At 45.4% G+C, this 12,970-nt stretch overlaps 1 protein-coding gene across 1 annotated transcript in view; it reads left to right on the top strand.

The window, feature by feature from the left end:
• Positions 1 to 12,970, top strand: part of garnl3 (GTPase activating Rap/RanGAP domain like 3) — a 174,666-nt gene that overhangs the window by 131,228 nt on the left and 30,468 nt on the right. The window contains exons 22-25 of the mRNA XM_031802695.1: positions 1,376 to 1,513; positions 5,589 to 5,755; positions 12,108 to 12,266; positions 12,463 to 12,529. Coding sequence (XP_031658555.1) covers positions 1,376 to 1,513; positions 5,589 to 5,755; positions 12,108 to 12,266; positions 12,463 to 12,529 — 531 coding nt within the window. The remainder of the gene's footprint in view (positions 1 to 1,375; positions 1,514 to 5,588; positions 5,756 to 12,107; positions 12,267 to 12,462; positions 12,530 to 12,970) is intronic.

Genomic DNA, 12,970 nt, shown 5'->3' on the forward strand with positions numbered 1-12,970 from the left:
AACACAGAGAGAGGGAGAAAGAACACAGAGAGAGAGGGAGAAAGAACACAGAGAGAGAGGGAGAAAGAACACAGAGAGAGAGGGAGAAAGAACACAGAGAGAGAGGGAGAAAGAACACAGAGAGAGGGAGAAGAACACAGAGAGAGGGAGAAAGAACACAGAGAGAGGGAGAAAGAACACAGAGAGAGAGGGAGAAAGAACACAGAGAGAGGGGAGAAAGAACACAGAGAGAGGGAGAAAGAACACAGAGAGAGAGGAGAAAGAACACAGAGAGAGGGAGAAAGAACACAGAGAGAGGGAGAAAGACACAGAGAGAGGGAGAAAGAACAGACAGAGTGAGAGAGAGGGAAAGAAGACAGAGAGAGAGACAAATATGAAGGAAGCAAGTGAAAGAGAGAAACAGACACACACACACGTAGACAGTCACATAGACAGACAGAACAGAAGAAATGGTCATGCCAATGCAGCTTTTTGAATTTGAATGAACCTTTTGCAAGAAATTCCATTTCAGATGACATATAGCACCAATCACACATGCTAGTCTTGTATCTTCATACATTCTAATTCATGCACCATAATAGTAATAGACAGAACTCACTAAATTGTGACAGAGCATCTCTTTAAATTAGCTGCTACCAGTGTTTGGATTCCATAGAGATTTAGTTAAGCCTATTTTAATCTCACACAACATGTTGTCACAATATTCCAAGATTGCTTTCTGTTAAAGGACCAATGCAGTAAAAAATAAATACAGATTTTCATGTGTTTTATATTATATTGAAACTATCACTGGAAAAGTATGATTTTTTTATCAGTGCTATTTCCTGATAGTTGCTGGTTGGTTTGCATATGTGGGAGAGTCGGCGTTCCATTGTGACATCACCATGCAGTAAATTGGTTAATAGACCAATAACAAAGTGAGTTCCAAACCTCTCGGCCAATAACAGCTAGATCTCAGTTTCCCCCTCCCTACTCAGACTTTTCCAGACAGTCTTAGCAAAATCTTGCTAAAAGTCTATTACATTAAGGTACCCAGAAATAATGTGATATTGAAATAAAAACAGCTCCATTTGGCCTTTAACATGCTACATGTGTCAGAACACAGGTGGTTTGTGGGTGGATTACAGACTACAGGTTACCTACAGTGGAAGACTATTACAGAAACATGGAAAACAGAACAACATTTACAAAAATGTATTCAATGTCCAATCTGGAATATTTGCATATGTAACATTTTGATTTCATGGTCTGTCAGGCCACAGCTGTGTTTATTCATTTGAAGCTGGTTACATTTCTCAATCGCTATCCTTCGTTTTATATCTCAGGGCTACTTTTGGGCTGAAACACAAACCCCAGATTAGCTTCAATGAGGATGTTTTGTTGTGTTGTTTCCCAGGGAAGGATGCGCGTCTCTATGTGTTCAGACTGAGCATGCTGAAGAGAGGCTTGGAGGAGAGGCAGCTGGTTCGCACCAAGTGTGACAGTCGAGAGAACAAACTGGAAAAGACCAAAGGTTCACACACACACACACACACACACACACACACACACACACCACACACACACACACACACACACACCACACACACACACACACACACACACAGGGGTGTCATGCACCCATTCTTTTGGAGGGGGCACAAAGTATGTGAGGATCGGGTGGAGGTGGTCCATCTGAGAATTTTTCAAACATCTGAAACAACTTGTTCCTGCAATCTAGAGGCATAATCATTATGCCTAATTCTACGTGAAAAGAAGAAAAAAACGATATCGAAGCATAATCTCTTTATCTGTTAAATTGTCATTTTAATTAATGATGCACATTGATTCTTTAAGAACATTTATGCCTTATTACAACTGCCACACTGGTATCATAACCCAAGAATTCAAGCAATGTTTGTATTTTGTAAAGTCTAGCAACCTTGCCAGCACACATGCCAGCTAAGCTAGTTGGACAAACTGCTCTATATTGGAACATACAGGACCTTCAGACAGTATTCACATGCCAGCTAAGCTAGTTGGACAAACTGTTCTATATAGGAACATACAGGACCTTCAGACAGTATTCACATGTCAGCTAAGCTAGTTGGACAAACTGTTCTATATAGGAACATACAGGACCTTCAGACAGTATTCACATGTCAGCTAAGCTAGTTGGACAAACTGTTCTATATAGGAACATACAGGACCTTCAGACAGTATTCACATGTCAGCTAAGCTAGTTGGACAAACTGTTCTATATAGAAACATACAGGACCTTCAGACAGTATTCACATGACAGCTAAGCTAGTTGGACAAACAGCTCTATATAGGAACATACAGGACCTTCAGACAGTATTCACATGACAGCTAAGCTAGTTGGACAAACTGTTCTATATAGGAACATACAGGACCTTCAGACAGTATTCACATGTCAGCTAAGCTAGTTGGACAAACTGCTCTATATAGGAACATACAGGACCTTCAGACAGTATTCACATGTCAGCTAAGCTAGTTGGACAAACTGTTCTATATAGGAACATACAGGACCTTCAGACAGTATTCACATGTCAGCTAAGCTAGTTGGACAAACTGCTCTATATAGGAACATACAGGACCTTCAGACAGTATTCACATGTCAGCTAAGCTAGTTGGACAAACTGTTCTATATAGGAACATACAGGACCTTCAGACAGTATTCACTGTCCTTGACGTTTTCCACATTTTGTTTTTACAACCTTAATTTAAAATGGATTCAATTATGATTTTGTGTCACCGCCCTACACACAATACCCCATAATGTCAAAGTGGAATTATGTTTTTAGACATTTTTACAAATTCATTAAACTGAAAATCTGCAATGCCTTGAGTCAATAAGTATTCTATCCTTTGTTATGACAAGCCTAAATAAGTTCAGGAGTAAAGATTTGTTTAACAAGTCATAATAAGTTGCATAGACTAACTCTGTGTGCAAGTATAGTGTCACTTGAAACCCTCTCTGTAGCAGAGGGGAGTAACAGAGGGTGGGATGGCAGAGGGAGGGATGGCAGAGGGAGGGATGGCAGAGGGAGGGATGGCAGAGGGAAGGATGGCAGAGGGAGGGATGGCAGAGGGAGGATAGCAGAGGGAGGGATAGCAGAGGGTGGGATGGCAGAGGGAGGGATGGCAGAGGGAGGGATGGCAGAGGGAGGGATGGCAGAGGGAAGGATGGCAGAGGGAGGGATGGCAGAGGGAAGGATGGCAGAGGAAAGGATGGCAGAGGGAAGGATGGCAGAGGGAGGGATGGCAGAGGGAAGGATGGCAGAGGGAGGGATGGCAGAGGGAGGGATGGCAGAGGGAGGGATGGCAGAGGGAAGGATGGCAGAGGGAGGGATGGCAGAGGGAAGGATGGCAGAGGGAGGGATGGCAGAGGGAAGGATGGCAGAGGGAGGGATGGCAGAGGGAAGGATGGCAGAGGGAAGGATGGCAGAGGGAAGGATGGCAGAGGGAGGGATGGCAGAGGGAGGGATGGCAGAGGGAAGGATGGCAGAGGGAGGGATGGCAGAGGGAGGGATAGGAGAGGGAAGGACGGCAGAGGGAGGGATGGCAGAGGGAGGGATAGCAGAGGGAAGGATGGCAGAGGGAGGGATAGGAGAGGGAGGGATGGCAGAGGGAGGGTAGCAGAGGGAGGGATAGCAGAGGGAAGGATATCAGAGGGAGGGATGGCAGAGGGAGGGATGGCAGAGGGAGGGATAGCAGAGGGAGGGATGGCAGAGGGAGGGATAGCAGAGGGAGGGATGGCAGAGGGAGGGATAGCAGAGGGGATGGCAGAGGGAGGGATGGCAGAGGGAGGGATAGCAGAGGGAGGGTAGCAGAGGGAGGGATAGCAGAGAGGGGGTGGCAGAGGGAGGGATGGCAGAGGGAGGGATGGCAGAGGGAGGGATAGCAGAGGGAGGGTAGCAGAGGGAGGGGTAGCAGAGGGAGGGGTAGCAGAAGGAGGGATAGCAGAGGGAGGGTAGCAGAGGGAGGGGTAGCAGAGGGAGGGGTAGCAGAAGGAGGGATAGCAGAGGGAGGGGTAGCAGAGGGAGGGGTAGCAGAAGGAGGGATAGCAGAGGGAGGGGTAGCAGAGGGAGGGATAGCAGAGGGAGGGATAGCAGAGGGAGGGGTAGCAGAGGGAGGGGTAGCAGAAGGAGGGGTAGCAGAGGGAGGGGTAGCAGAGGGGATAGCAGAGGAGGGATAGCAGAGGGAGGGGTAGCAGAGGGAGGGATAGCAGAGGGAGGGATAGCAGAGGGAGGGGTAGCAGAGGGAGGGATAGCAGAAGGAGGGATAGCAGAAGGAGGGATAGCAGAGGGAGGGGTAGCAGAGGGGATAGCAGAGGGAGGGATAGCAGAGGGAGGGGTAGCAGAGGGAGGGATAGCAGAGGGAGGGATAGCAGAGGGAGGGGTAGCAGAGGGAGGGATAGCAGAAGGAGGGATAGCAGAAGGAGGGATAGCAGAGGGAGGGATAGCAGAGGGAGGGATAGCAGAGGGGATAGCAGAGGGAGGGTAGCAGAGGGAGGGGTAGCAGAGGGAGGGATAGCAGAGGGAGGGATAGCAGAGTGAGGGATAGCAGAAGGAGGGATAGCAGAGGGAGGGATAGCAGAGGGAGGGGTAGCAGAGGGAGGGATAGCAGAGGGAGGGGTAGCAGAGGGAGGGATAGCAAAGGGAGGGATAGCAGAGGGAGGGTAGCAGAGGGGATAGCAGAGGGAGGGTAGCAGAGGGAGGGATAGCAGAGGGAGGGATAGCAAAGGGAGGGATAGCAGAGGGAGGGGTAGCAGAGGGAGGGATAGCAGAAGGAGGGATAGCAAAGGGAGGGATAGCAGAGGGAGGGTAGCAGAGGGGATAGCAGAGGGAGGGTAGCAGAGGGGATAGCAGAGGGAGGGATAGCAGAGGGAGGGATAGCAGAGGGAGGGATAGCAGAGGGAGGGTAGCAGAGGGGATAGCAGAGGGAGGGATAGCAGAGGGAGGGATAGCAGAGGAGGGATAGCAGAGGGAGGGATAGCAAAGGGAGGGATAGCAGAGGGAGGGTAGCAGAGGGGATAGCAGAGGGAGGGTAGCAGAGGGGATAGCAGAGGGAGGGTAGCAGAGGGAGGGATAGCAGAAGGAGGGATAGCAGAGGGAAGGATAGCAGAGGGAGGGATAGCAGAGGGGATAGCAGAGGGAGGGGTAGCAGAGGGAGGGATAGCAGAGGGAGGGATAGCAGAGGAGATAGCAGAGGGAGGGGTAGCAGAGGGAGGGATAGCAGAAGGAGGGATAGCAGAGGGAGGAGGGAGGGTAGCAGAGGGGATAGCAGAGGGAGGGTAGCAGAGGGTCATAGTAATAATAGTAATCATTTGCTCAGAGTAATATAAATAATAGTAATAACAGTAATAATAATAGTAATAGTAATAACAGTAATGGTAATAATAATAATAGTAATAATAGTAATAGTAGTAATAATTCCATTGCTCTTATTGCATACTGTAGCTAACCACTCAAACATATTCTTCCCCTCTCTTTTTCTCTCTCACACACCTTTATCCTCTCTCTCTCCTCTTCTCCTCTGCCTTTTCTCTTCCACTCTCTCCACCTCCCCCTTCCTCTCTGTCCCAGGGTGTCACCTATACTCCATCAACACTCACCATGGGTCAGAGTTGAGGATCGTGGCGGCCATCAGGAATAAGCTCCTCCTCATCACCAGGAAACAGCCCCGCCTCGACGGCCTAGGCCCCCTCGCTGCTGCAACCCACTCGCCCGTGGACCAGTTCCAGTACATACGGGTGAGAGAAACTGTACACACAAGTGGACACATACAGACTCGCGCAGTTTAATCGCACACAGAAACACACACAACACTTACACATTCTTTGGGGGAATTATTGAATGAGTTCAACAAGTCAATACTCAGTATACCTTCCAAGTAAAATACAATCTAATTTTATTTGTCACATGCGCCAAACACAACTGGTGTAAACTTTACCGTGAAATGCTTACTTACGAACCTTTCCCAACGAAAAGAAAATTGTAACACAAGAAGGATTTAAATAAAATACACAAGAATGGAGCTATATACAGGGAGTACCAGTACCAGATCAATGTGGAGCTATATACAGGGAGTACCAGATCAATGTGGAGCTATATACAGGGAGTATCAGATCAATGTGGAGCTATATACAGGGAGTACCAGTACCAGATCAATGTGGAGCTATATACAGGGAGTACCAGTACCAGATCAATGTGGAGCTATATACAGGGAGTACCAGTACCAGATCAATGTGGAGCTATATACAGGGAGTACCAGTACCAGATCAATGTGGAGCTATATACAGGGAGTACCAGTACCAGATCAATGTGGAGCTATATACAGGGAGTACCAGTATCAGATCAATGTGGAGCTATATACAGGGAGTACCAGTACCAGATCAATGTGGAGCTATATACAGGGAGTACCAGTACCAGATCAATGTGGAGCTATATACAGGGAGTACCAGATCAATGTGGAGCTATATACAGGGAGTACCAGTACCAGATCAATGTGGAGCTATATACAGGGAGTAACCAGTACCAGATCAATGTGGAGCTATATACAGGGAGTACCAGTACCAGATCAATGTGGAGCTATATACAGGGAGTACCAGTACCAGATCAATGTGGAGCTATATACAGGGAGTACCAGTACCAGATCAATGTGGAGCTATATACAGGGAGTACCAGTACCAGATCAATGTGGAGCTATATACAGGGAGTACCAGTATCAGATCAATGTGGAGCTATATACAGGGAGTACCAGTACCAGATCAATGTGGAGCTATATACAGGGAGTACCAGTACCAGATCAATGTGGAGCTATATACAGGGAGTACCAGATCAATGTGGAGCTATATACAGGGAGTACCAGTACCAGATCAATGTGCAGCTATATACAGGGAGTATCAGATCAATGTGGAGCTATATACAGGGAGTACCAGTACCAGATCAATGTGGAGCTATATACAGGGAAGTACCAGTACCAGATCAATGTGGAGCTATATACAGGGAGTACCAGTACCAGATCAATGTGGAGCTATATACAGGGAGTACCAGTACCAGATCAATGTGGAGCTATATACAGGGAGTACCAGTACCAGATCAATGTGGAGCTATATACAGGGAGTACCAGTACCAGATCAATGTGGAGCTGTATACAGGGAGTACCAGTACCAGATCAATGTGGAGCTATATACAGGGAGTACCAGTACCAGATCAATGTGGAGCTGTATACAGGGAGTACCAGTACCAGATCAATGTGGAGCTATATACAGGGAGTACCAGTACCAGATCAATGTGGAGCTATATACAGGGAGTACAGTACCAGATCAATGTGGAGCTATATACAGGGAGTACCAGTACCAGATCAATGTGGAGCTATATACAGGGAGTACCAGTACCAGATCAATGTGGAGCTATATACAGGGAGTACCAGTACCAGATCAATGTGGAGCTATATACAGGGAGTACCAGTACCAGATCAATGTGGAGCTATATACAGGGAGTACCAGTACCAGATCAATGTGGAGCTATATACAGGGAGTACCAGTACCAGATCAATGTGGAGCTATATACAGGGAGTACCAGTACCAGATCAATGTGGAGCTATATACAGGAAGTACCAGTACCAGATCAATGTGGAGCTATATACAGGGAGTACCAGTACCAGATCAATGTGGAGCTTTATACAGGGAGTACCAGTACCAGATCAATGTGGAGCTATATACAGGGAGTACCAGTACCAGATCAATGTGGAGCTATATACAGGGAGTACCAGTACCAGATCAATGTGGAGCTATATACAGGGAGTACCAGTACCAGATCAATGTGGAGCTATATACAGGGAGTACCAGATCAATGTGGAGCTATATACAGGGAGTACCAGATCAATGTGGAGCTATATACAGGGAGTACCAGATCAATGTGGAGCTATATACAGGGAGTACCAGTACCAGATCAATGTGGAGCTATATACAGGGAGTACCAGTACCAGATCAATGTGGAGCTATATACAGGGAGTACCAGATCAATGTGGAGCTATATACAGGGAGTACCAGTACCAGATCAATGTGGAGCTATATACAGGGAGTACCAGTACCAGATCAATGTGGAGCTTTATACAGGGAGTACCAGTACCAGATCAATGTGGAGCTATATACAGGGAGTACCAGTACCAGATCAATGTGGAGCTATATACAGGGAGTACCAGTACCAGATCAATGTGGAGCTATATACAGGGAGTACCAGTACCAGATCAATGTGGAGCTATATACAGGGAGTACCAGTACCAGATCAATGTGGAGCTATATACAGGGAGTACCAGCACCAGATCAATGTGGAGCTATATACAGGGAGTAACCAGTACCAGATCAATGTGGAGCTATATACAGGGAGTACCAGATCAATGTGGAGCTATATACAGGGAGTACCAGATCAATGTGGAGCTATATACAGGGAGTACCAGATCAATGTGGAGCTATATACAGGGAGTACCAGTACCAGATCAATGTGGAGCTATATACAGGGAGTACCAGTACCAGATCAATGTGGAGCTATATACAGGGAGTACCATATCAATGTGGAGCTATATACAGGGAGTACCAGATCAATGTGGAGCTATATACAGGGAGTACCAGATCAATGTGGGGCTATATACAGGGACTACCAGTACCATATCAATGTGGAGCTATATACAGGGAGTACCAGATCAATGTGGAGCTATATACAGGGAGTACCAGATCAATGTGGAGCTATATACAGGGAGTACCAGATCAATGTGGAGCTATATACAGGGAGTACCAGATCAATGTGGAGCTATATACAGGGAGTACCAGATCAATGTGGAGCTATATACAGGGAGTACCAGTACCAGATCAATGTGGAGCTATATACAGGGACTACCAGTACCATATCAATGTGGAGCTATATACAGGGAGTACCAGATCAATGTGGAGCTATATACAGGGAGTACCAGGTCAATGTGGAGCTATATACAGGGAGTACCAGTACCAGATCAATGTGGAGCTATATACAGGGAGTACCAGATCAATGTGGAGCTATATACAGGGAGTAACCAGTACCAGATCAATGTGGAGCTATATACAGGGAGTACCAGTACCATATCAATGTGGAGCTATATACAGGGAGTACCAGTACCAGATCAATGTGGAGCTATATACAGGGAGTACCAGTACCAGATCAATGTGGAGCTATATACAGGGAGTACCAGTACCAGATCAATGTGGAGCTATATACAGGGAGTACCAGTACCAGATCAATGTGGAGCTATATACAGGGAGTACCAGTACCAGATCAATGTGGAGCTATATACAGGGAGTACCAGTACCAGATCAATGTGGAGCTATATGCAGGGAGTACCAGTACCAGATCAATGTGGAGCTATATACAGGGAGTAACCAGTACCAGATCAATGTGGAGCTATATACAGGGAGTACCAGTACCAGATCAATGTGGAGCTATATACAGGGAGTACCAGTACCATATCAATGTGGAGCTATATACAGGGAGTACCAGTACCAGATCAATGTGGAGCTATATACAGGGAGTACCAGTACCAGATCAATGTGGAGCTATATACAGGGAGTACCAGTACCAGATCAATGTGGAGCTATATACAGGGAGTACCAGTACCAGATCAATGTGGAGCTATATACAGGGAGTACCAGTACCAGATCAATGTGGAGCTATATGCAGGGAGTACCAGTACCAGATCAATGTGGAGCTATATACAGGGAGTACCAGTACCAGATCAATGTGGAGTTACTGTATAAACAGGGAGTACCAGATCAATGTGCAGGCATATGAGCTTTTTGAGGTAGATATGTACATGAAGGCAGGGTAAAGTGACCAGGCATCAGGATAGATAATAATAAGGTATTTGAGGTAGATATGTACATGAAGGCAGGGTAAAGTGACCAGGCATCAGGATAGATAGTAATAAGGTATTTGAGGTAGATGTGTACAGGTAGGCAGGGTAAAGTGACCAGGCATCAGGATAGATAATAATAAGGTATTTGAGGTAGATATGTACATGAAGGCAGGGTAAAGTGACCAGGCATCAGGATAGATAGTAATAAGGTATTTGAGGTAGATGTGTACAGGTAGGCAGGGTAAAGTGACCAGGCATCAGGATAGATAATAATAAGGTATTTGAGGTAGATATGTACAGGTAGGCAGGGTAAAGTGACTAGGCATCAGGATAGATAATAATAAGGTATTTGAGGTAGATATGTACAGGTAGGCAGGGTAAAGTGACTAGGCATCATAATAGATAATATTAAAAGTTAAATAAGGAATAGAGTAGCAGCAGAAAATGATGTGTAAAAGTGTGTGTGTGTAATGTGTATGTGTTTGTGTTGTTATTTATGTGTGTGTTATGTGTGGGAGTTTTGTGTGGTAGTGTCAATGTAGTGTGTGTGAGTGTGTATATGGAGTGTATAGTCTAATGAGTGTGTATATGGTGTGTATAGTCTAGTGAGTGTGTATATGGTGTGTATAGTCTAGTGAGTGTGTATATGGTGTGTATAGTCTAGTGAGTGTGTATATGGTGTGTATATGGTGTGTATAGTCTAGTGAGTGTGTATATGGTGTGTATAGTCTAGTGAGTGTGTATATGGTGTGTATAGTCTAGTGAATGTGTATATGGTGTGTATAGTCTAGTGAATGTGTATATGGTGTGTATATGATGTGTATAGTCTAGTGAATGTGTATATGGTGTGTATATGGTGTGTATAGTCTAGTGAATGTGTATATGGTGTGTATATGGTGTGTATAGTCTAGTGAGTGTGTATATGGTGTGTATAGTCTAGTGAATGTGTATATGGTGTGTATAGTCTAGTGAATGTGTATATGGTGTGTATATGGTGTGTATAGTCTAGTGAATGTGTATATGGTGTGTATATGGTGTGTATAGTCTAGTGAATGTGTATATGATGTGTATAGTCTAGTGAATGTGTATATGGTGTGTAAAGTCTAGTGAGTGTGTGTATATGGTGTGTATATGGTGTGTATAGTCTAGTGAGTGTGTATATGGTGTGTATAGTCTAGTGAGTGTGTATATGGTGTGTATAGTCTAGTGAGTGTGTATATGGTGTGTATAGTCTAGTGAATGTGTATATGGTGTGTATAGTCTAGTGAGTGTGTATATGGTGTGTATATGGTGTGTATAGTCTAGTGAGTGTGTATATGGTGTGTATAGTCTAGTGAGTGTGTATATGGTGTGTATAGTCTAGTGAGTGTGTATATGGTGTGTATAGTCTAGTGAGTGTGTATATGATGTGTATAGTCTAGTGAGTGTGTATATGGTGTGTATATGGTGTGTATAGTCTAGTGAGTGTGTATATGGTGTGTATAGTCTAGTGAATGTGTATATGGTGTGTATAGTCTAGTGAGTGTGTATATGATGTGTAAAGTCTAGTGAGTGTGTATATGGTGTGTATAGTCTAGTGAATGTGCATAGGGTCAGTGCAGATAGTTCAGGTACCGTTAATTGAATATTTAAGCTGTTTAGCAGTCTGGTTATTTAACAGTCTTATGGCTTGTGGGTAGAAGCTGTCTTGGAGCCTGTTGGTCTGAGAGCCGATGCTCCGGAACCGTTTGCTGGAAGGTAACAGAGTGAACAGTCTATGGCTTGGGTGGCTGGAGTCTTTGGGTGGCTGGAGTCAAAGGTCCTGGATGGCAGGGAGTTCGGCCCCAGTGATGTACTGGGCTGTCCGCACCACCCTCTGTAGAGCTTTGTGGTCAAGGGCGGTACCTTTGCCATACCAAGCGGTGATGCAGCCAGTTAAGATGCTCTCGGCGGTGCAGTTGTAGAACTTCTTGAGCTATTCCATTGAGCATTAGAAGGTCAGCATTTCACCACAGCTAAGGGAGCTAGTGAATGAGGAGAGGCTCATACAGGCTCACACAGGCATGCATTCACACACACACACACACACACACACACACACACACACACACACACACACACACACACACACACACACACACACACACACACACACACACACACACACACACACACACACACACACACACACACCTGTGTGAGGCCCATACACCTGATCTGACCCCCCACTCCCCTAGGAGATCTGTCTGTGTGACCCTCCAGTAGTCATGGCCCTAGTGGACGGTCCTACAGGAGAGAACGACAACATGATCTGTGTGGCCTACAAACACCAGTTTGACCTGATCAACGAGAGCACTGGGGACGCATACAGGCTACACCATGTAGACGCCAACCGGGTGAGACCTCCTAACAATATGATTTATGTTGTTATTTACATTGACTTCCACTTACCTGGTTGGTTGACGGAGGAGAGAGCTCAACAATGAAGGGGAATAGTTACAGTTTAGAGGAGAACAGTTAAAGATGGGCCAATGAATGACAATTGAGTAGAATAAATTCAATACAGTGCTCTTCTCTGCCATGTGCACACAGGTCAACTTTGTGGCAGCCATCGATGTGTACGAGGATGGGGAGGCTGGTCTTTTGTTGTGTTACAATTGTGAGTCTCCATTTATCTGGGGTATTTCTACACTGTTAGAAAATAAAGGTACGGTATTGTTAGTTGGGTTATAAAATAATATAACAATACATATAATGTACCTTCAGAGGTGCACATAATGACATCACATGGTACTGTTCGGTAGCTTTAAGGGTACATGTGCGAATAAATAGTATAATGGTACATTTTTGTACCCCATATTTTACCCTAATACTTGTAGGCTGTATTAGGGTAAAACTACCCCTCAAAATAAGGCCTTATGAAGAGTTTAATTATAATGATAACATACACCTTGGAATTCACTTGGTGAAGGCCACAGGAATGAAAATGAACGAATTCAACAACCATGTATCTGTCACAAACACATACAGTCATGGTTGGTAACCTCAAAGGCAAGGCACACTGGGAAATTATATTGGAGGCATGGCTTAGTGGGGTTGT

Source organism: Oncorhynchus kisutch, linkage group LG23 (genome assembly GCF_002021735.2).
Source record: "Oncorhynchus kisutch isolate 150728-3 linkage group LG23, Okis_V2, whole genome shotgun sequence".
Taxonomy (NCBI): Eukaryota; Metazoa; Chordata; class Actinopteri; order Salmoniformes; family Salmonidae; genus Oncorhynchus; species Oncorhynchus kisutch.